Source organism: Hemibagrus wyckioides, linkage group LG15 (assembly GCF_019097595.1).
Source record: "Hemibagrus wyckioides isolate EC202008001 linkage group LG15, SWU_Hwy_1.0, whole genome shotgun sequence".
Classification (NCBI taxonomy): domain Eukaryota; kingdom Metazoa; phylum Chordata; class Actinopteri; order Siluriformes; family Bagridae; genus Hemibagrus; species Hemibagrus wyckioides.
In genome coordinates, this window is record NC_080724.1 from 13,515,001 (window position 1) to 13,538,160 (window position 23,160).

Below are 23,160 nucleotides of genomic sequence, written 5' to 3' on the forward strand. Positions count from 1 at the left end.
ATTTTGCTAAACACTAAATAAGATAGAAGGTGTGTGTGTGTGTGTTACTCACTCAGTGCTGATCTGAGAGATGAGCTCTAATGTGGTGAATCCGGCCTGAATGAAGTTGTCCTCATATCTCTCCATTTTGATGCCCTTCAGCCACTCGCTCACAGACACACACTGAGATAGAGAAGGACGCTGGTCCAGCAACAACCTAACAAACAAACAAACAAACAAAATGCAAACAAATGAATAAAAACACTGATCATGATAAGCACATGGCATGAGTTTCCATTATTCATCCAGCACAGAAAACCACATGACAGAAATGTGACAAAACTCTCAATCAGAGGCGGGCTATTCTAATGGGCGTGGCTTAACATTCTAATGAGAATACTTGAGTGGCAGCTCTCTGTCTGAGACTGTAAGGAAAGCACACACATATTTGGCAGTTTTCTCATTTATATGTAAACATGCACACACACACACACACACTACACTCTGAGACAGTGTTCAGGATACTCTCCAGTGACAGGACATTCCAACATTCCAGAAGGAGTTATTCCAGTGACACACACTTTTTCTTTTGATGGACAGGACATTCCTAACAAACAATTTGTGTGTGTGTGTGTGCGCATTAATTTGCATCTCCCCTGATGGGCGCGGTGTGATTTGAAAGAACGTCATTCAGAGCGTCTCCATTGTTTGGACCACCGGGACATTCCACAGTGACATGAGTGGGGTAGGAGGGGGGTAGGAGGGTGGTGGGAGGGCGTCAGGAGGGTGGTGGACCTCAAGTGACAGATTTAGTGATGAGCATTTAGATGTTAGATGTTTTCCTGCTTATAATCATCAACCACTTTCCAATGTGGTAGCAGAGCAGGAAGTGTGTGTGTCCACGCACAAGCTCTTCATGGTGACCTGGATGAGTTTAGATGGAGCGCTCCACCCAGACCAAGCTAGCGGGACAGGGAAAGTTCAGGATGCAGCAGTGAAAGGGATTAAACTTTACTTATCACACTCTTTAAAGCACCTTTGAAGGTAGACATGTTTGTTTTGTCCCTGAAGGTTTCTCCTGACCTTATTCCTCTTTTAGGGTTCCTGTCGCAACTCGCTTTTGTTCCCACTGTGTTATGGAACAGGAGTCTTTCATTCCCTTCCCCATAGTTCTGGAAGTGACTCCACTACTGAGAAACTGAGGTCTTTCTCATTTTGTACGTATTAGTTTAATCTTTAAGTTCGAGTCCCCAGACAGCCAGCTACTCCGGGCCAAATGGACTTTAAAATGATTCAAGGTCCAGATCACACACATACCTTCTGCTTCCATCGTGAACCAGCAGACATCATGGCAGACCTTGAGGAAAAGTTGATTTCTTTATATTTCTGTTGTAGCCCAATGGTGACCATAGTTACCCCTTAACAGAGTTTAGTTACCAATCTCTGCCAGATTTTCAGAAAGATTTTTCATTCTGGACAACCTGTACATGGATCATTCTCTGAAATCTGATCACTAACACCACACCAGGACATGAGATAAGATAAGATGAGCAGAGCTATCGTGATCATGAAGGACATATTTGTGCCAACTTGCTTAAACAAATACAGATATAAAACTATAAGGGGAAAAAAATAGAAATATTCTTCATGTCCAAAAAACCCGTCTGACCCAACAGTAAGCAGCATTTATGTTTAAAAGAATTTCTATGTGCCAAAACCGAATTTGGCCAGGAATAGTCTGCTTTCTGAGGACTGGAGCAGTCGTGGCCCAAAGCGACCTGACTTTGAACAGCCACATTCAAAATTTCAGACTCTGAAATCTTGAAGAAAAATGGCAGCGGCGTTTCAGCTAGAAACTCCACTCCATATCATGCCAGAGGTACAGAAGCGACAAGATGTGGTTCATTGATGCAAATAAGATCATAACAGTCATTCTGAGGCTGTACCTGGGGTTGGGTGTATTGGTAAGTGGTAAGGATTCACTGCTTTACATTCAGAACAGATTTTAGACAATGTTCCATGTAAAATTTGTCCAGAATAGTGGTTAGGATCTGTCTGAAGACCTTTCTCTTAATAATAATCCCATTGTTTTAAGAAATCAACCTCCCTCACAGATTACCATGACTGCCACTGGTTCTTAATGGATTTTTTACCCCCCAGGGGGTATTCATGCATTCTGGACCTTGAATTATCTCCATGTCGAGCAAACTGCCTTGAAATGATGAGGCAGAGTTGAATACCGCACAAATTACTCTTTTCCTCTTGTGGCAAACTCAACGACTGGGTCTATACCACACTCGTCCATCATCTCGAAAGAACTAATCCCTTTTCCACATGTCCTTTCTCCATGACCTCACCCATGAAGCTTTTGTTGCCTGCCAGGAATGCGTCATCTTTCCTGAACCTACTGAACGGATTTAAGGATTTCTCCTCTTGTTCTTTGATGCTGTTTGGCAGGTGGATCTCTCTCATAGACTGGAAGTCATTTCTGAGTTGTTTACAACTGCATTGTAAGAGAAACTCTTTTTAATTCTTTTTAATGAGAAATTTGGACGGCCATGATCACCTCGGGACAGGTTTTGGACTAGAAGGCCCAGCCGCTTTATAAAGCTGTCAGTGTTGAAGCTGGTCTTTTCAAAACACTCACAGTCTTTTATACAAAGAAAAAGTGAGGCACAAAACATATCAAATGTCAACTCTGACATAAGAACTTCATAAGAATGAACTGATTGTTCTTAGCACACAAAACCTTTGTTTTAAAAGCTTCCAAGATGAGGAGAGTAATCATAAACACCCATTCTTCAGCAGGAAGTTCTTTGGACCAAGATCCTGATTTCTGTGAAGTACGTCGCTACTGGAGGTAATCCAGTTTCATGACTTAGTATCAAAAATGAATACAATAACAGAGACTCAAAAAAAAAAAAAAAATGAAAACATGTTTCATTTATGGATATCAGAATCAAGCTAATGGCCACGTTAATGAACCTCGGTTTCTTCTACCAGCCAGTAAAACTGATGAGTACGTTGCTAGTTTATTGCTGACACAATGTCACTCACCCTTCTTGTGAATGAGAGGTGTGTTTGAGGGAGGCGGGGTTTCGGATCAGCTTGTCGAGAGAGTTTACGAGGTCACAGAATCGGGGGCGGGACGCGCGATCTCTCTGCCAACAATCCAACATCAGCTGATGCAGGGGGGCGGGGCAATTAGGAGGACGGGGCAAACGGTAATCTTGTTCTATAGCATTGATCACCTGAAGAACACAAACACACACACACAATTGTATGAAAATTTTAATCCAAAGCCATTTAATGAGTTTTTATATTATGATTTTCGACACATTTCATCAGGCTTCCATTGCTCTATGTTTTACAGGGACAAAATTTATCTCTCTCTTTCTCTCCACAGTAGAATTATTAACACACACTTACATCCTGGTTGCTCATGTCCCAATAGGGCCGCTCTCCAAATGACATCACTTCCCACATGACGATGCCATAACTCCAGACATCGGAGGCGGAGGTGAATTTACGGAAAGCGATGGCCTCAGGAGCTGTCCAGCGAATGGGAATCTTTCCACCCTGAGAAAACCAAGGCAGACTGATTAACATGATGAATGACAAAATAAATAAACATTTCTTAGATTATAATAGTCAGCCTTAGATACTTCTATTACAGAAATGATGTGTGTGTGTGTGTGTTTGTGTTCTCACCAGAGAGCTGGTGTACGTTGGGTCTGAGGAACTCTCCGTGAGGAACCTGGATAGACCGAAATCAGACACTTTACACACCAGATTGCTGTTAACGAGGATGTTCCGAGCGGCGAGGTCTCGGTGGACGAAGCCCATCTCGCTCAAATACTTCATCCCACTGGCTATACCACGGAGCATGCCGACACACTGCAGGGGGGTGAACTGAGCATCATTCATCTACGCAGGAAAAGAACATGGGAGAGAAACACACACTGATCAAAAAAGGCCAGTAGTCTAGCAGGAATTCTACAAACTATACCTGTATTTCAGCATATAATAGTTACATAATGAGAACAGGGAACACAGAACTTACAGTCTAGATCAGGAGCTAGAACAGATTCACTGTGTTAAAGCATTTGGAACAGAACCATGAAGTGACTAATGTTCAATGTTCTAATAAGAACACTAGCTAATCATGAACACTTCTCTAGTGTTCTAGAGACAGAGCCACATGAACGCACCCTGAGGAATGAGTCGAGCGCTCCATTCTCCATGTACTCCGTAATGATCATGGAGGGACAGGATGTGGTAATCACTCCCTCCAGGTGGATGATGTTGGGATGGTGGAACTGACCCATGATTGACGCCTCAGACAGGAAGTCCCTGCGCTGCTTATCCGTATAGCCGCCCTTCAGGGTTTTGATGGCCACATAGTTCTCCTTCTTACCAGGAATACGCAGACGACCTCGACACACCTCACCAAACTCCCCTACACACACACACACACACACACACAAACTCTGTCATGAACATAAATACATGTGGCTGAACGGTCTATAATGTGTGTGTGTGTGTGTGTGTGCGCATTACTGCTGTTCTAAGAAAAAATGAAATGTAATGTATGCTAACGAATAGAACATATTGGTCTGTGTGTGTGTGTGTGTGTGTGTGTGTGTGTGATTTTCACCTGCTCCGATCACCTCCTCTATCTTCACGAACGTAACATCAATCTCTTTAGCAAACTCTCGCACTGCTTCGTTTGGGTCCTCATATGTAAACGGATCGATATAAACCTTCATGCCTGACAAAACAATGCATACACACACACACACACACACAATACCAAACACATCATTAAAAAATGAAAATACTATAACAAACACTCACATGCTGTAAATAGAACAACAGAATTCTGGTCCCAATAATGCCACTACTACCTGAGTATGTGTGTCACTGGTTTCTGTGTAACACTCACCTGGAGTCATGAGATACTGTCCATTTTTATCTGCCTCTGAGTCCCTCAGTCTGCTGTGTTTTCTGAGAGAGAGAGGAAGAGAGAGAGAGACAGAGAGAGAGAGAGAGAGAGAGAGAGAGAGAGAGAGAAAGAGAGAGAGACTTTTTGAATATGAGATCTTTTACGTCCTGAATATTACAGCTGAAACAAATGAGAGATGAGAATAATACTACTGCTATAGCTCACACAAACACTCACACACACACACACACATAGAGGAATCAATATTGTGTTTCCTGTAGTTAACACCTCATGAGAAACCTCAGAAGCCCTAATTTGTGTGTGTGTGTGTGTGTGTGCGCGCGTTTACTGTACAGTATAAACCCAAACAAACCCTCTTAAACCCTACTATTACACAAACACACACACACAAACACACACACTCACAAATTCTCTCTCTCTCTCTCTCTCTCTCTCTCTCTCTCTCTGCAGAATATAAATAGTTCTGGGTGTGGGTTCCTATAGCTTGTATGTATGTGTGTGTGTGTGTGTGTGTGTCTGTGTGTATGTGTGTGTGTGTGTTTTAGTGCTGGGGTCAGTTTCATTGTTCTAGAGAGCAGTCCTATGGAGATGGTATGGGGTGGAGACATCCTGTACACACACACACACACACATACACACACACACACACTTTGGCTCCACTTTCTTATTTCCTTTAATATTCTGAATTATAAACACATCCACATCCTAATTTTACTAGAGTACAGAGAATTCTCAGTGTGTGGGAGGGAATGTGTTTATTAACCATGATGCTCTCTGACTACTGTGTGTGTGTGTGTGTGTGTGTGAGAGAGAGAGAGAGGTAGAGAGAGAAGAAAGTGTAACTGTGAGTAATTAGTAAACAACTTTCATTGTTAATTTTCTTTTAACTTGAACTCTTACCGAAAACAAAACACGGCAACAGTTACTACGGCGATGAGGATGAGGAGTCCCATAGCAACCAGCACTCCAGTCACTATCATACGAGTGTGGGACTCTGCATCTGAGAGATGGAGAGAGAAAAAACAGAATGATCAAACATGTTTTTGTTGCAAAAGGGGTGTGTATGCGTGCGTGAATATGTTAATGTGTGTGAGTGTGTGTGTGTACCATCAGGCAGTGTTCTGACAGTAGTTGGGCTGCTGAACTGTCCGTATCCGGCACTGGTTCTGGCTCGGACTTGAACTCGATATTGAGATGAGCGAGCCAAATTTGACAGAACCACCGAGGTCTGCTTACTGCTGACATACTGCCACGCCTCGTCCTCACCCTACACACACACACACATAGCATTGGGAGTACCTCCTGATTATTGTAACACATCACACAGGGCTAAATGGAGACAATTATACATTCTCTCGCTCTCTCTCTGTACCTGTAAACAGTAGCGAAGCTGGAAATCGGTGATGGTGTGAAGTGTGTGTTCTGGGACGTTCCAACTCAAAGTCAGACTTGTCTCAGATGCCTTTGTTTTCCTGATACCTGAGACTGGGACAAGGACTGTACACATGCACACACACACACGCACACACAGAGAGAAAATAAGAGAAAAAATAATTGTATATTTGTACATACACCTAAACATGCAACTGTAATAAGCACATCTGTGTGTGTGTGTGTGTGTATGGATGTATGTGAGACTCACCATAGCTGCTGGTGGTGATGTTGATGCTCGATGATGCAGTGTGTGTGCTGCTGGCGGATGTCACTCCGTTGATAGCGATGATGGTGAAGGTGTAGCGTGTGTGTGGTTGCAGGCCATGGACCACTACTCTCCTCCCCATTAGTCCTGTCTGCGTGGGCCGATACAGCACACTCTCTGCACATGGCACACACACACTCGCGCTCACACTTGCACTCGCACCACAGCGCACACACTCCACAGCGTATGACAGGTCTGAGCGTCCACCACGCTCCACAGGCTCACTCCACTCCAACACCACGATCGTATCATTCACCTGCGGGACAATGTTCCGTGGTGCAGAGGGGGGCTCTGACACACACACACACACACAGACGAAGTTAAGATCACATAATAACCGTCAAGGCAGTAAGACAGCACACTGAATGGAGAGAGGGTCAGTATGTGTGTGTTTAAGGGGCGTGTCCGAGTTTAATGAGGCATGACTGTGTTTAGGGTTGGAGGCGTGTCCTAACTTCAGCAGGTGCTGAATTTCACCATATTGTTAAAGCATTTATTCCACTCCATTAACTACAGACTGTGTGTGTGTGTGTGTGTGCATTTGTGAGTGCATTTGTATGTGTGTGTGTGGGTGCATGTGGGTGTGTGTGTGCTCACTTGTACAGGCCATGTCAGGCGTGTCAGTTGGCCCTCTGTAGTAACCGGGGCGACAGGAACACACAGCAGCTCCAGGAGAATGTGTGTTACTGTTCATCGGACACACACGACACACATTTGCACCCATCGATGCCTTGTACTGACCTGGCCCACACGCTGAAAGACAGACAGAGAGAGAGAGACAGACGGAGAGAGAGACAGAGTATGAAATATTAATTCTCACAATAACATATGGCATGCTGCAAAATTACTGACACTACTAAGATTTCTGTAAAATGTAATTAAAAATAAAACGTCTCTTGTGACTCACTGTATACACACACACACACACACACACACTCTCTCTCTCTCTCTCTCTCTCTCTCAGCTCATGCCAAGTTTGAATGAACTTGATTTAGAAACATACAGCAAATGATGTCAGTGCAGGAAGTGTACAACATTCCAAGACAATTCAAATCTCTGTCTCTCTCAAACACACACACACATACACACACACACCCACACACACACACACATACACACACAGAGAGAGAGGCCTCACAGACTCCTTACCCTTTTACACTCTAATATCACTGAACAGAACAGGTCAAAGTTCTTTTCTGTATGTGTGTGTGTGTGTGTGTGTTTAAATGATCCACAGTTTATCAGAGCTTGACGTGTGGATGAGTGACCCGTTGAGAGACAGACAGAGAGGAGCCTCACTGAGCAATAAACCACAGAGCGGATATGGGGAAGGTGCGACCTCCACACGACAGGAAGAGAGACAGACAGAAAGTCAGGGAGAGAGAGAAAGAGAGAGACAGACAGACAGACTGACAGACAGACAGAGAGAGAGAGAGAGAGAGAGACAGGTGATGACAGTGTGTATTCTAAACTATTGCCAGGAATGTTGCTCTGCCCACACACTCACGCTGGCGGTGCTGAGAGACAGGTTTATATCTAACATAAACACACTGACACACTCAATGAACTCCAGAGCACTTTACACACACACACACACACACAGACAGACAGAGAGAGAGAGAGAGAGAGAGAGAGAGGCTTTAGTAGTTTGGTGCCAATACTTTTTTAATGAGAATTTCTCAATAAACAGCTAATCAGTATGATAACCAGAACGCTGACGTGCTCCAACATCTCACTGATTACATCATCATCATCATCGCTATAAAACCTCTTCTTCATAACACACCTAACACACCTAACACACTTAACACACGACTCTCTGTATGTTCTTAAGCATGGCTCCAAAAGATTCTTACATTATTTGTATTTCTGACAGTAGAATTCCCTCTGTGTACATAAGTACAATAATTATCAAGCATTTATTAATTAATCAATAAAAAGGAGAACTGTTGATACACAACTAATAAATAATTTTACAAACAAAACGACAACTTTTTGCTTTTATGTTTAGATTCATGTATTTATTTAACATTTAACCTTCTGTTTAACATTTTTTCCTGCATTTTAATAGAGCTAGTGATGAATGTGAAAAAGCAGCTGGTGTGTATTGAGGAACATACAGAGTTAAACCATTAACCTCCACAGACCAACTGTGTGTGTGTGTGTGTGTGTGTGTGTGTGTGTGTAAGAGGGCTGGCTATTAACTTAAACACACACAATCTGCTCTCAAGCCCCTAAGTGACCCATCCATTGTGTCCAACTAAAAAGATCTCTCTCTCTCTCTATCTCTCTCTCTCTCTCACACACACACACACACACACACACATGACAATAAGATTGCCGACACAGAGAAACACAAAAGACCCTGGCAATTAGCACAACACATGCAGCCACCTGTTGTTGCTGTGTGTGTGTGTGTGTATATGAGAAAGAGAGATAGAGTCAGATTACCCATAATCCAAAACCACACCCTGTCAGAAAGGGTCCTGTGTTCTACAGACTCATAAACTTCACAGTCACATGAGAAAACAGACACACACACACACACAGTCTCCAGTTGCTATCGGATCATTTCACTCTGTAGTGTTATTTCCCCTTTATTGTCAGTTCTTCTTTATTCAACAGCTAACTGTTTATTAATTCTCTCGTTCTTCCTTAGTTATTTTATTCCTCCTTTCCTATTTCGTGTCTTGCTTAATTCCTCCATTCTTCCACACTTCCCCATTAGTCTGCTTCATTTTTTTTATCTTTAATCATTTGCTTTTTTAATTATTATTTTATTTATTTTCCTTCAGTATTTATTTCTGCATTTTCATTTATATATTTATTTTATTTATTATTTGTATTTATTTATTTATTTATTCATTTTTATTTATTAATAAGAACATCTCAGACTGTCAGTACACCACCGAATGTTTGAGGACCTCACTTCTCACAGAGACAGAGAGACATGTGTGTTATAAATATCTCACACACACACACACACAAAACATGAACTTCACTACTGATAAATTAAATTAGTCAGTTTGCCCACAGAACATTCACATTCCATTCGAAGCCACGCCCACACATATGCAAATTTAATCGGGGTAGCATTTATCACATCCTGAGGGGCAACGACCCGAAAATTTCTTAATCCAAACCACATGTGTGTGTTTGGGGGGTGAAGGGGGGGGCAGTTCAAATGGCCAATTATACCATATTCAGCTGCTTTTCTCTGTCTCTCTTTCTCTCTCTCCCTATCTTTCTCTCTTTCGCTCTCTCTCTCTCTCTCTCTCTCTCTGTCCTGCCCTGAATATAACTGTAATTCAGAACAGGCTTTCTGGATCAAGCTGTGAGTATGAATATATTTATCATTGTGGTGTGTGTGTGTGATACAGTGTACAGTATAAAACTTGAACTCAATTCCCTCATCAATACTAAACAAAGTGTGTGTGTAGGAACAGTGGAGTTTCTGTGGGCAATTTCCATCAGTGAATTAATATGGAAGAAAGACCACTGTTACCAGAATTCTTTATTTATCACACAAGCATTCACACACACACACACACATACTCACCTCGGCAGCGGTCTGTGTCCACGGGTTCGTATCCTGCTTTACATGCACAGGAAGTTGAAGCAGGCTCCACCCACTGCCCGTCCTCTCCACACAGCATGGTTGGTGGGCGGGCATCAGGGCCAGAGGGGGCGGAGTTCTCCACACACTTGCCCTCAGCCTGCTGCACCAGCGAATGAGGAAGAGTCTCAGGGAAGGCAGAAAAATTGCGAACATGAGAGGGACATTTTTTAAAGTAAACCCGCACAGCTAGCAGTGCCATGCATACGCCCTGAGCCTGGAACGCTAAATAAACCCCGGCTTTAGTGATTGGACCGACACGCAGAGTCTTCACGTTCGACTTCCTCTCACCACCACGCCGCAACAGGAAGTCGGCCGCCACCGTATCCACCTGAAAAGGACAATAAGGTTAATATTAATATTACTACATTAAGTATAGGATCACTAACCACGGAGTGCTGGACATCAGGATATTTAGACAGTCAAACGGCCGCACACTGTAATCTGAATTTATTCTATACTTCGATCTGTTACACAATCAGCACTGAACTATTTAACACTCAGAGTTACCTTATCATAAATATCTAGTCATGTTACCATGGACACACAAGCTTTCACTGACCATTGTTACATATTGTGTGTGTGTGTGTGTGCGTGTGTGTGTACCTTGGTGTACGGGTTCTCCATCCAAGCGGGGTGTGTGAGTGTGGCCGAGTCATCATCGCTCTGGTAGTAGTAGACGTTGAAGGTCTCCTTGCAGGCGTGTGTGTGTGAGTGTGCACGCAATGAGCCGCACTCCATAATGGTAAAACGAATCTCCACATAGAGCTGAGAGGCCCCGCCCAATGGGATCAGACGCGTCCTCAGCCAATGAGATGTCAAGCCCCCGTCTGATGGACAGACCTGAAACGTCCTCACGCTGTTCCCTTCTTCATCCAGACCACTCATCTCCTCCCACTGACAGACAGACAGACAGACAGACAGACAGATATTAGTAAGGTATCAACATAGGTACATCTATGTTTATATTTTGGATCAAAACTACAATTATAAAACTGTGTGTGTGTGTGTACCTCAGGATCAGTAACAGGATAGATGGTCCATCTGAGATCAGATGTTTCTGACTTTGTATTCATCACAACTTCTACAAAAGAGACAGAGAGACAAATAAAATTAAAATAAATAAATAAATAACTATAAATAACTAAATAAATGACTCTGTGGGTATGAGCTGAAGGTCCCCATAAATTTTCAAGAATTTCATATGGTCTTCATAAGTCTGACACACACTCACACACAGAAATATGATTAATGGGACATTTGGCCCCATAATGCTTAACATGATGGACACACACACACACACACACACACACAACTAAACTGGTCAAATATGCCACGTACCATAAGGTATGTGTGTATGCTGACTGGGCTGTCATTAAATAGTTGAGATATACACTGCTCAAAACATAAAATACTTTTAACTTTAAAATTTAGTCTATTTAGTGTGTTATAGTGTTTCACACACACACACACACACAAAGTTCATTTAACTGTTTCTAGATACACAGGTCTAATGTTCAGTTCAGTGTGAGAGAATTTCACTATTGATTGTGTGTGTACGTGTGTGTGTGTGTGTGAGAGAGAGAGAGAGAGAGAGAGAGAGAGAGAGGGAGAGGGTGTGCATGCGCGTGTGAGCCGATGTGCTCCTTGTTAAGGAGGTCATGTGCCCAGAGTGTGTGAGCTCTGCTGGAATTCATGTCTCGTCACGCTCACCATTTCCTCTAGACCACCACACACATGCATACATACACACACACACACACACTTTCAGTTTGTGTGTGTTGTAGTCTGTCCTCTGTAATTAACGAGACAGATGATTAGAGGGGTGTGTGTGTGTGTGTGTGTGTGTGTGTCTTGGATGCTGAACTGTAATTTAACTGTTCCGCTTCATAGCCACCCAGGAATGACCAGGAACACAGCCAGCTCTCAAACTGTGTGTGTGTGTGTGTGTGCTTCAGGTCAGACTAAAGTTTGGCAACATCATAACACAGTCATAACAGTCATAACTGATGGCATCACTATGTTTTGTGCATCTGCAGCTTTGTGAGGACCTGAAAGTCCCTACAATGACACGAACACCTGACTCTGTGTTTGTGGAGGCAGCGACATTACAGCTAAAATGATGTCTTTAGTCACGTGTGTTAATTATCTAACTCAACAAGTGAGATATTATTAATATTAGACTTAAATATTTTGCTTTTTTACAAGTGCCCTGGTTTACTGCAGCCCAATTTGCTGCTGAATAAAAAATAAAACCAGTAAAATTTTACCAGTAAAATAAACTAACCATTTAGCGCTAACTAGCTGTGTTACTGCATTAACTATATCTCATGGTGTTCAACTAACTGCATGAGCTGAAGGAGCTGAACACAAGAAGAGATAGAGACTAGCCAATATCAGGTGTGTGTGTGTGTTTTATCTGTTTATAATCTCCCATAGTCTAGCACCCAGAGCCCTGATGCCCCAGTCACGACATACCCACATCCTGAAATGTATTTGCCTTTCAGGTTTCATGCTCTTCCATGGAAGCAGTCATGAGTTAAATAAATTCGTCTGTGCCTCATTAACGGCAGCCATACTGTCTGTAACTCACACATACTTTTAATCATTTTTGACTATCACACTTTCCTGAGTAGACAGACACCAAGTTTTTAACCTTAGACCAGAAACTCCTAGGACTAGTTCACTGAGTTGTGCAAAAAGCCCTAAGTGGGCGGGGCTATGTGGTTCTTGTGGTTTTTTTGGTTTGAGCTCAAAGAATCTCATACTCAGAGAAACATACTAGATTTACAAATGTCTCTAATCCAGTTTTGGAAAAAAAATAGTATTTACAGTAAACAAAATAATTTAAAAAATTAAATTAAATTCTTTTCAACACCCAGCCATCTGCAAAAATGCTAACCCATGTGCTGCTAGCAAAATATGGTAAAAATTGTGGTTAGCACTGTTGCCTCACAGCAAGAAGGTCCTGGGTTCGAATCCCGGGTTCGAACAGGCAGGGGCCTTTCTGTGTGGAGTTTGCATGTTCTCCCCGTGCCTACGTGGGTTTACTCCGGGTACTCTGGTTTCCTCCCACAGTCCAAAAACGTACATTAGGTTGATTGGTAATTCTAAATGTCCCATAAGAGTGAGTGAGAGTGTGTGTGGATGTCTCTCTATATGTGTGTCGCCCTGTGATGGACTGGTGACCTGTCCAGGGTGTACCCCTGCCCCTCGCCCAATGTGTGCTGGGATAGGCTCCAGCAGATCCCCGTAACCCTAATTAGGAATAAAGCTGGTATAGAAAATTGATGGATAGATACATGTATATTTTGCATCAGATAATAATATATACCTGGTTAATTTTAGCAAAACCCATGCTATCATGAACGTGTGTGTGACAAAAATCATAGCTAAAAACTTTTCCTCACTCACTTTCTCAGCCTGGTATGCTAACTAACCAGAAGGCAAATATGCTAGTAAGTGAAGTAGCTGGTTTGCTAAGGTTCTGGAGTGCAAAGTACCAGATTTGTCATGTAAATAATGTGGTAAGCAACTGGTTTGGTAACTAGATAGCTTCTAGCAGCCGCTTGAACAGCAGTGTGGTAGCGTTGACTTTAATACCTTTAAATTGTGTACACTTATATAGTAAAAATGGACAGAGAGAATTGTGTTAAAGTCATCTGAGGGTTGTGTATTAGCAGTGTGTTAGTGTTGTGTTACTGGTGTACTTTAGTGTTTTGAGAGAGATGTGGTAGTAGTGTGTGTTACGGTTGGGTTAGCAATGTGCTAGCATTGTGTGTGTGAATGGAGATGAAAGCGTGGGAGCCACTCAGCTGAATTTATGAGATTACTGAGAGCCTGTTTAACTCCTTGAGAGGTTAATCCCTGTGTTAAGAACCAAGGGGATAAAAAGTGAGACAGACAGACAGACAGACAAAAAGGGAGACAGACACACACACATACACACAGAGAGAGAGAGAGAGAGAGAGAGAGAGAGAGAGAGAGAGAGAACAGGACTAATTTAAACCCTACTGAGAAAAGACAGATCTGTTTAACAGGATTAGTGAGCAGCAGAACCTCATTTCCCCTTCAGGACCCCCCTACACACACACACACACACACACACACAGATCACACACACTGTGTTCTCACATATGCAAAGTGCTCAGTTCTCAGTAGCGGAGCACAGCAAGGACAAAAAGAGCAAAGACACAAATCCATCTGCACCATATCACCTGACCTATTGTATCTCTCTCTCTCTCTCTCTCTCTCTCTCTCTCTCAAACTCTCTCTGTCTCTCTCTCTGCCCCCTACCTCTCTCTCTCTGGATTTCTGACTCTTTCTCTGATTTGAAAGCCAAATTTCAGATCTATGATGTAAAACACAAATGAAGAGAAGAGACAGATAGAGAGAGACAGTGAGAGAGTGAGACAGGAGGGATAATTGTCTCAGGATGGCAGTTTTTTGAGAAGTTTTATTTTATTGTTCTCTATAATCTGCTTTAGAGAGAGAGAGAGAGAGAGAGAGAGAGTGTGTGTGTGTGTGTATGTGTGTGTGTGTGTGTGAGCAGGATTTTCCACTCTGACTGGTGATGTATTGAAGTGTTTTGCCAGAACAGAACAGAGACATTAAATAGTGATACAGTGACTTTCCACATCCTTCACTGAAGAGCTTTTATTCCTCTACTGACCAAAGTGCCTGTTATTACTTTGTTATTACGCTGCTATTACTCTGTTATTTCATTATATACATTTAAATTTTAAAGTGTAATTTTTATTCTGAATTGTTATATTCCTATAAAGCCGCTTTGCAATAATGTCCATTGTTAAAAGTGCTATACAAAAAACCCTGAATTGAACGGAATTGTGTTATTACTCCAGCTTGTTCGTCTCTACACTGTAACACTGTGTGTATATCTGCTCTATTTCTCTGTTCTAACTCAGTCTGTATCTCTGTGTTAAAACTCTAACAGCTTTAATCACACCTGAGCAGATAACTCACAGGGCACAACTCAGCACCTGATTCACACACACACACACACACACACACACACATTCACACACACACACACACAAACACACACACACACACATACAGTATATACATGCACACACACACACACACACCACACAGAGATATACAGTATACACACAGTATATACATGCACACACACACACACCACACAGAGATATACAGTATACACACAGTATATACATGCGCGCACACACACACACATATACAGTACACACACACACACATTCACACACACATACAGTATATACATGCACACACACACACACACACACATACACACACACACAGATATACACTGAAAAATATGATTCATTGAATTTACTCAATTTTTTTAAGTTAAGTGGTTGCAATCAATTTATTTTAGCTACATTTAAATAAATAAATTTAGTTCAGAGTCAGTTCACAGTTATAAAGGCAGAATGGATTAAACGCTGTTCTGTTTCCCTTCAGAAGATAAAGCTGTTTGTTTACTGAAGTCTGTGATAGTTTAGCTACTGAAATCAATCGGAAGGTTTACGTGAGGTGAAAGTCAACAAACTGATGGAATTGTTTCTTTTTACGGTATGTTAACAATGACTTGTAAACATGACATTTCTGTAGAGTGAGAAGTCATACTCTGAATACTGCTGATTCTCCTCTTTAATCAACAATGTCTCTGAGCTTAAACACACACTCACATGTGCTGCATCCTTTATATTACGCTAATTCCTTCCCATCCCGAGGCATCTAGAGATTGTGGCATCTCTAGTAGACCTTCAGTGAGAAGGGGCCAAGCCTGTGAGGATCCCGAGGCATCCAGAGATGGACCAGCTCCAGCTGGATTCTGCTTCGTGAGGATTTTGTGTATTCAAAGCAACGACGCTAACCCCACGTAGACTTTGAGGATGACAACAACCTCCTAAATAATACACACACTAACATTTTACATATGCTGTATCGGCTTCCCACAACTGACTGTACATGACTGCAGAAAGGACACTGTTCATAATCACACTCTGTGGTGTTTATAATAATTTAAAATCACACTCTCTGGTGTTCATAATCATTTATAATCACATTCTCTGGTGTCACCCAAATGAGGATGGGTTCCTTTTTGAGTCTGGTTCCTCTCAAGGTTTCTTCCTCATATCATCTAAGGGAGTTTTTCCTTGCCACAGTCTCCACTATTGAGTTTAAACCCTGATGTTCCACACGCTGCCCAAGAACCGTCTGAGAACTGTCGCTCTCTCGCTTTCTGAATTTATATGCTGCTTATTAGGATGTTTTCTGCACATAAAATTCCTCATGCAGTCAAGGAAGAGGTGTGTGTGTGTGTGTGTGAGAGAGAGAGAGAGAGAGAGAGAGAGAGAGAGAGAGAACAACGCACTCCACTGAGGTTCATGAAAGAACTTGATTCAATGTTGACTTCACACCATAAAAAAAATCACACCATAAATCATACATTAGCTCAGTGTATACAACCAAAACACAAAACATCACCAAGCCAATTTGTCTTCACTGCAGGTGTGTGTGTGTGTGTGTGGGTGGGTGGGTGTGTGTGTGTAACTGGTATAGTATTTATGTGGACAGGAACTCTTGAGTGTTGACACATCAGTCTCTTACATGAGTGTCACAGAAAGTTTTCTTTGTGTAAATGCTGCTAATCTAGCAAGAGACACGCAGAGATACACACACACGCACACACACACATGCACACACACTCACGCAGACACACATACACAAGAAACTAGTTTCAGTACATAAAAAAGAAAATCAGAGTGAGAGAGGGGCAGAGAGAGAGAGAGAGAGAGACAGACAGACAGAGAGAGAGACAGACAGACAGAGAGAGAGAGAGAGAGAGAGAGCAGGCAACAGGGATTACAGGAAACACGACACACATGAACACTGGGAACTCACTCTATAACGAGAGTAAAAACACTGACACTTTCACTCTGAATACCTACTAAACCCCAGCACACTGACGCTTTCACCCTGAACATCCACTAAACCCCAGCACACTGACTCTTTTTTACCTTACCTTACCTTTTTAGCTTTATTAGTAAAATTACTTTTTTTAACAATAAAGTAAAGTACTTTTTTCTGTATAAAGTGTCATTATATTGTCCCGAATTTATCTACATACTTTGCCCTATTTTTCTCTATTTTTTTTAAGTTGAATTTGTTTTGTCTTTGTCTTTGTGTGTGTGTGTGTGTGTGTGTGTGTGTGTGTGTGCGTGTGTGTTCACATTATTAATATATGATATACAGTCATGTGAAAAAATTAGGACACCCCATGAAAGCCTGTGTTTTATTTTTAACATACCTAAACCTATGGGCATTTGATTTATTTTAATAATACTGAAAGTTTCAAGTAATATAACTAAACAAATAAAAGCAGAGAAAATACTTTTTTTAATTATCTGTAAAATGTAATTTTAAAAAATCCAATTTGTTGTGAGGAAAAAGTAAGGACACCCCCACATTTATTTGTACTTAAATTGATAAAATGACCTACAGGTATATCACATCAGGTGCAAATGGTAAGAACATTGTTCCAGAGCATTGTGAAGGAGGCTTAACTTATTTAAACCTCAGACATTTAGCTTGGTTTGCTCTTAATTGTTAAAGTGAGAGGAATCACCATGGTGAGATCCAAAGAGCTCTCTGAGGCCTTTAGAAAGCAGATTGTTGATGCTTATGAGTCTGGTAAGGCATATAAAAATCTATCTCAAAACATATCTCAAAAGAATTGGTACTCAGCCATTCCATTGTCCAGAAAATCATTTACAAGTGGAGAACATTTAAAACAACTGCCCACATGGTCAGGTCAGGCCGTCCAAGCAAATTCACCCCAAGAGCAGACCGCAAGATGCTTAAAGACATCTCCAAAAAACCTAAAATATCATCACGGGACCTACAGCAAGCTTTTGCTAGAGTTTATGTCGAAGTGCATAAATCTACATTCACAAAGAGACTACACAATTTGAATTATTATGGGACGTGTGCAAGAAGAAAACTGTTGCTATCTAAAAAAAACATGAGGGCAAGACTGAAGTTTCCCACAGAACACAGAGATGAAGGCCAAGTCTTCTGGAATAATGTGCTTCAGACAGATGGGTCTATAATTGCATTATTTGGACACCATAATAGAGGGCATGTTTGGCGTAAACCAAATACAGCATTTCACCAAATGAACCTCATAGCAACTGTGAAACATGGAGGTGGAAGTAGTCTTATGGTTTGGGGATGCTTTGCTGCAGCAGGACCTGGCCAACTCACCATCATAGAATCCATTATGAATTCTAAATTGTATCAGAAGGTGCTTGAGGAACATGGAAGACCATCTGTCAAAAAATTGAAGCTGAAGCGGAACTGAACCTTGCAACATGACAATGACTGGCTGAAAAGTAGAAAATGGAGAGTTCTGGAATGGCCAAGTCAAAGCCCAGATCTAAATCCTATTGAGATCCTGTGGGGTGATTTAAAATGGACTGTACATGCAAGAAAGCCCCAAATATCACACAGCTGAAAGAATCCTGCATTGAGGAGTGGGGGAAACTTTCTTCCAGTCGATGTCAGAAACTGGTAAATGCCAATGGAGGAAACACTAGCTATTAGGGCATAGGGTGTTCTAACTTTTTCCTCAGGTGAAATACTCACTTTTGTTGATTTCTTTTGTTTAATAAGTAAAAACAAATTGATATTTACAACTATATCACTTTCATCTACAGGTACAAATTAAAACAGGATCAGAATTTGACATGTTGACATTTTTTAATAAAGAACTGAATATTCAATGGAGGGTCCTAAATTTTTTCACATGACTGTATAACAGAACATCATCAAGGTTATGAAGGTTAGAGCATTATCACTATACACACACTCAGAGTTTACTGACAGAACCCCATGGCGTCAACCATTATCAACATTTTAACACTGTTCTCTTACATTCTAGAACCAAGATCTAGAATCAGAACACACCCTGTATTGAGAGGATCGTAAGGAGGACCTTTGGACCTACTGGATATTATTTACTATTTACACCAAAAACTGAACAGCTGTAGTGTAACAGAACATTATTTCTACTCTCTCTCTCTCTCTCTCTCTCTCTCTCTCTCTCTGTCTCACACACACACACACACGCACACACACACACACACTACAAAAGCATTTTTTACCTGTTGATTTTATTTTAATAAACAATTGTTTATTTAAGTGTTAAATACTTATTTATAAAAATTCTTCGTATTTATTTAAATTAATAAATGGCATAATCTCAACACAATATGAGTGTGATAACATGAACACAACACCATCAAAGAGAAAATGTGTGTGGTGACTCTAGCCCTGTAACATGGATATCTCACAGCAAAGTAAATTTTTTTTCTCTCAAATAAAATAAAATTAAAATATATGGCATTACAGTTTTGTGCTCTATTTGAAAAATAACATTTAAGATTGAAATTTTGTGTGACATCCTCACAGGTTTGTGTGGTGAGTGTGGTGATGTCCTTCAGCGTCTCATTTCAGGACAGACAGGAAATGTGTGAGTGTGTGTGTGCTCACACAATATAATAATGCATTAATGTGTGTTCAGCACCAGATACACAATAATCTGCCGTGTTGTGAAAATAAATATGAATTAATATTTTATAAATATAATTAATATATATATATATATATATATATATATATATATATATATATATATATATATATATATATATATATATATAAATGTAATTAATATTATGTATATATATTAATTTAAAAAATGATTTTTTTTAACAGAATTCAGTTCAGACACTCTGAAATTGAAGGGTATCACACAGGATCTTTCCTGTGCTATGGTGCTACACTTCTCTTTAATTTAGTTTAGATATCTTTCACCAGGAAATGTGGATACTGTGACCTTTAAAACATCTGGCATGTAATTAACTTTTAGAGTAACAGTAGAGCTACACTACACACACATCCAGGGTAGAGCTACACTACACACACACACACACACACACACACACATCCACGGTAGAGCTCCACTACACACACACACACACACACAGGGTAGAGGTACACTACACACTCGTTTCTGTTTAGAGATACACACTAGCAGTGCTGCAGGAGTTCAGTACGCTGATGGTTAGGTTCAGTTCCTTTGTTTAAGTGTAAATATTCCTCAGCTGCAGACCTAAACTCTAAATCCTATAATTTTTCTCATAAAGTTACACATTTTATCTTCTTTTCCTTTTTTTTCTCTGGTTGAATGAAACAGTAGAACTTTTTAAAGCTCTTTAAAATGATGTTAAAAGAGATTATTTTAGATCTTACCCGCGTTGTTTCGTGTTAAACCCAAACGTTTTCATAAAAGACTGAATACAATTAAATAGAGCCTGGGAAATCCATTACAATAAGTGTGTGTGTGTGTGAGTGTGTGTGTCAAAATCGATGTCACTTTAATGTTAAATGCGGGCTGATTTTGACTTTAGATATTGAATTAAAATATTTAAAATATTACACAGAGTTTTGGCTAAATTATGCGGGTAAAAAGTTTCCTTTTTGTATGATTTTAATAGTTAGAAATTATTTTAGTTTGATTTTAAACGGCATTTTTAGTTTGATTTTAAACAGATATTTAAATTATATATATATATATATATATATATATATATATATATATATATATATATATATATATAAAGAGAGAGAGAGATCTTACCTTCTTCTGCTGAACTCCAGCTGTTGAATCCGATGAAGGCTAAATACACAAACACCGTCCAAACCGAGTGCACGCGCTCCATCTCTCCGGTACACACTCCTCACACACCTCAGCTCTTAACTAATCAATTACAGAGGCTACACACACTCTCTCTCTCTCACACACACACACACTTCCTGCGCGCGCCGCCGATCGGACCAAAAAAGATTAAATCTCCGACATAACGGCAGTAAATCCAGATTACCGCATAAAAAAAGTTTACAGAAAAAACAGTGTGTGTTTGTGAGTGTCCTTGTCCTTGTCTTCTTTAATATTGACTTTCCCCGAGTATTCCTGGTGCAGCGCGCGGCCCGGGAGACGCACACAGGATCCGTGTTACCGGAGAGGCGCGAGCGCAATTCCACGCGACATTTCCTCCTGCATTCTTCAGAAAAGGAAAAAATCCGCTTACACACACTTTCTCACACACACACCGCTCAAGTAAAAACAATTAAATATAAATATAAAAAAATAAACCTCATATATAAAAACTCAGTGAGAAAGTTGTGTGTGTGTCTCTCTCTCTCTGCCTGTCTCACGCGCACACATCAGCTGCAGGACTGCAGAAAAGCATGAAAGTGAATTTAGGAGGTTCCTCACGCCGTCTCGAGAACACGCCCCTGGCCACGCCTCTTACCACGCCCCCGTTCGCTTGGATAAAGTTTCATGCCTTCATGAATAAACAGAAACTGAAGCGTTTGAAGAGCGAGACTGAATGCCTTTAATGATGAAAAGAATCAAAAACAACACAAATTAAATACATCGAAAAGTAAAATTTTCTTTTCTATTCTTTTCTTTTCTTCTCTCTCTCTCTCTCTCTCTCTCTCAGGACAAAAAATTCTACATATGTATTGTTAAATCAAGTACAGAGGAGGAGTAGCACAAAAGCAAATAATACAGAGAGAAAAAAACCCAGTGCAAACAATGTAGATAATTTATTATAAAGACACTCTATCCAGAAAAACTGAAAAAAGGTCAATGAGTAAAAACAGACTAAAAGTGAATTTACTAATAAGAAAAAAAAATAAAACAATAATAATAAAGAGTGGTCCAAACCCCCTCTCTCAACTAATCACTCATTTCTGTCCTCACATTGTCTCCCCTTTTTTCTCCTCAGCAAATTTTTCACTCCTTCATTCTTTCACTCGTCTTTTCCTCACTAGCACTCTGCATCACTCGTTCGTCATGAAGATAAGAGTCTCTCCATCACCACTAATGACCTCCTTTTCACACACTGGTGCACAAACGTCTCACTCCCTTCCTGTCCTCTTTCCTCTTTCTCATGTCTTTCTTTTCAACCTTTACTTCATTGTTCGTTCCACCTGCCTTCTCTCTGCCTCTTCATCCCTCAATCCTTTTCATTTCTCTAATCATTTCTTCCTTTTCCTTTGTTTTCTTAACATGATCGTTTCAGACATTTTTGTCCTCTGTGTTGCTCTCCGTCATTTTCTCCATCCTTAAAGCCTCACTTGATTTGTTTCATTTCCTTTTTTTCTTTTATATCCTCCTTTCCTTCATACCTTTTACAGGTTCTTTAGCGTGACACCACAGCAGACTCATATTTGGTTCATGAAAATCTGCTTGGTTCAGAATTCTTTATCATTTTTTTGTTATTTCCTAACAATGAGTCAGAGACATTAAACTAAGAATTTTAAACTTTAAGAATTTTAAACACAGAGTTTTTTTTTTAATGTTTTTTACTAAATTTGCTGTGGAAAGTGGGAGAACACTCTACCTTTCTCTGTGTGTGTGTGTGTGTGTGTGTGTGATTTGTCAGTTCCACACTTTGTTGTGAAAGTGGAAGAGATCCTCCTCTCTTCCTGTTTCTCACACTGAGGTCGTAAGGATTAAGCCCCTCCCCCTCATGAGCCCCGCCCTCATAAACACATGAAGCAGCAGGCTGGAAGTGTGAAAGTCATCATGTGTGAGTCTGACGTACCTGTGAGGTTCAGCACTGATGCTGCTTTTGTTCACACTCACTTACAGCCTGAGTGTCAAACCCATTAACGCACACACACACACACACAGAAAGGTAGAAAGATAGAATCTTCTCCCCCCTCTACACAGTTTCAGTGTTTAATCTCACAGTAGATTGTATAGATGTATGTAAGAGCTACTGCTGTAATCATAAACACTGTCCTATTGCTCAT

General features: G+C 40.7%; 1 protein-coding gene across 1 annotated transcript in view; it reads right to left on the reverse strand.

Moving 5' to 3' along the window:
* ephb4b (eph receptor B4b) overlaps positions 1-21,562 on the reverse strand; it is a 23,273-nt gene extending 1,711 nt beyond the window's left edge. The window contains exons 1-16 of the mRNA XM_058410050.1: positions 20,972-21,562; positions 11,274-11,344; positions 10,867-11,157; positions 10,204-10,591; positions 7,242-7,397; positions 6,588-6,935; positions 6,318-6,442; positions 6,053-6,212; positions 5,846-5,945; positions 4,925-4,986; positions 4,637-4,750; positions 4,191-4,438; positions 3,691-3,906; positions 3,409-3,558; positions 3,037-3,230; positions 53-196 (exon numbers count right to left, since the gene is read on the reverse strand). Coding sequence (XP_058266033.1) covers positions 53-196; positions 3,037-3,230; positions 3,409-3,558; positions 3,691-3,906; positions 4,191-4,438; positions 4,637-4,750; positions 4,925-4,986; positions 5,846-5,945; positions 6,053-6,212; positions 6,318-6,442; positions 6,588-6,935; positions 7,242-7,397; positions 10,204-10,591; positions 10,867-11,157; positions 11,274-11,344; positions 20,972-21,053 — 2,849 coding nt within the window. The 5' untranslated portion in view covers positions 21,054-21,562. The remainder of the gene's footprint in view (positions 1-52; positions 197-3,036; positions 3,231-3,408; positions 3,559-3,690; positions 3,907-4,190; positions 4,439-4,636; positions 4,751-4,924; positions 4,987-5,845; positions 5,946-6,052; positions 6,213-6,317; positions 6,443-6,587; positions 6,936-7,241; positions 7,398-10,203; positions 10,592-10,866; positions 11,158-11,273; positions 11,345-20,971) is intronic.
* Between the last annotated feature and the right edge of the window lie 1,598 nt (positions 21,563-23,160).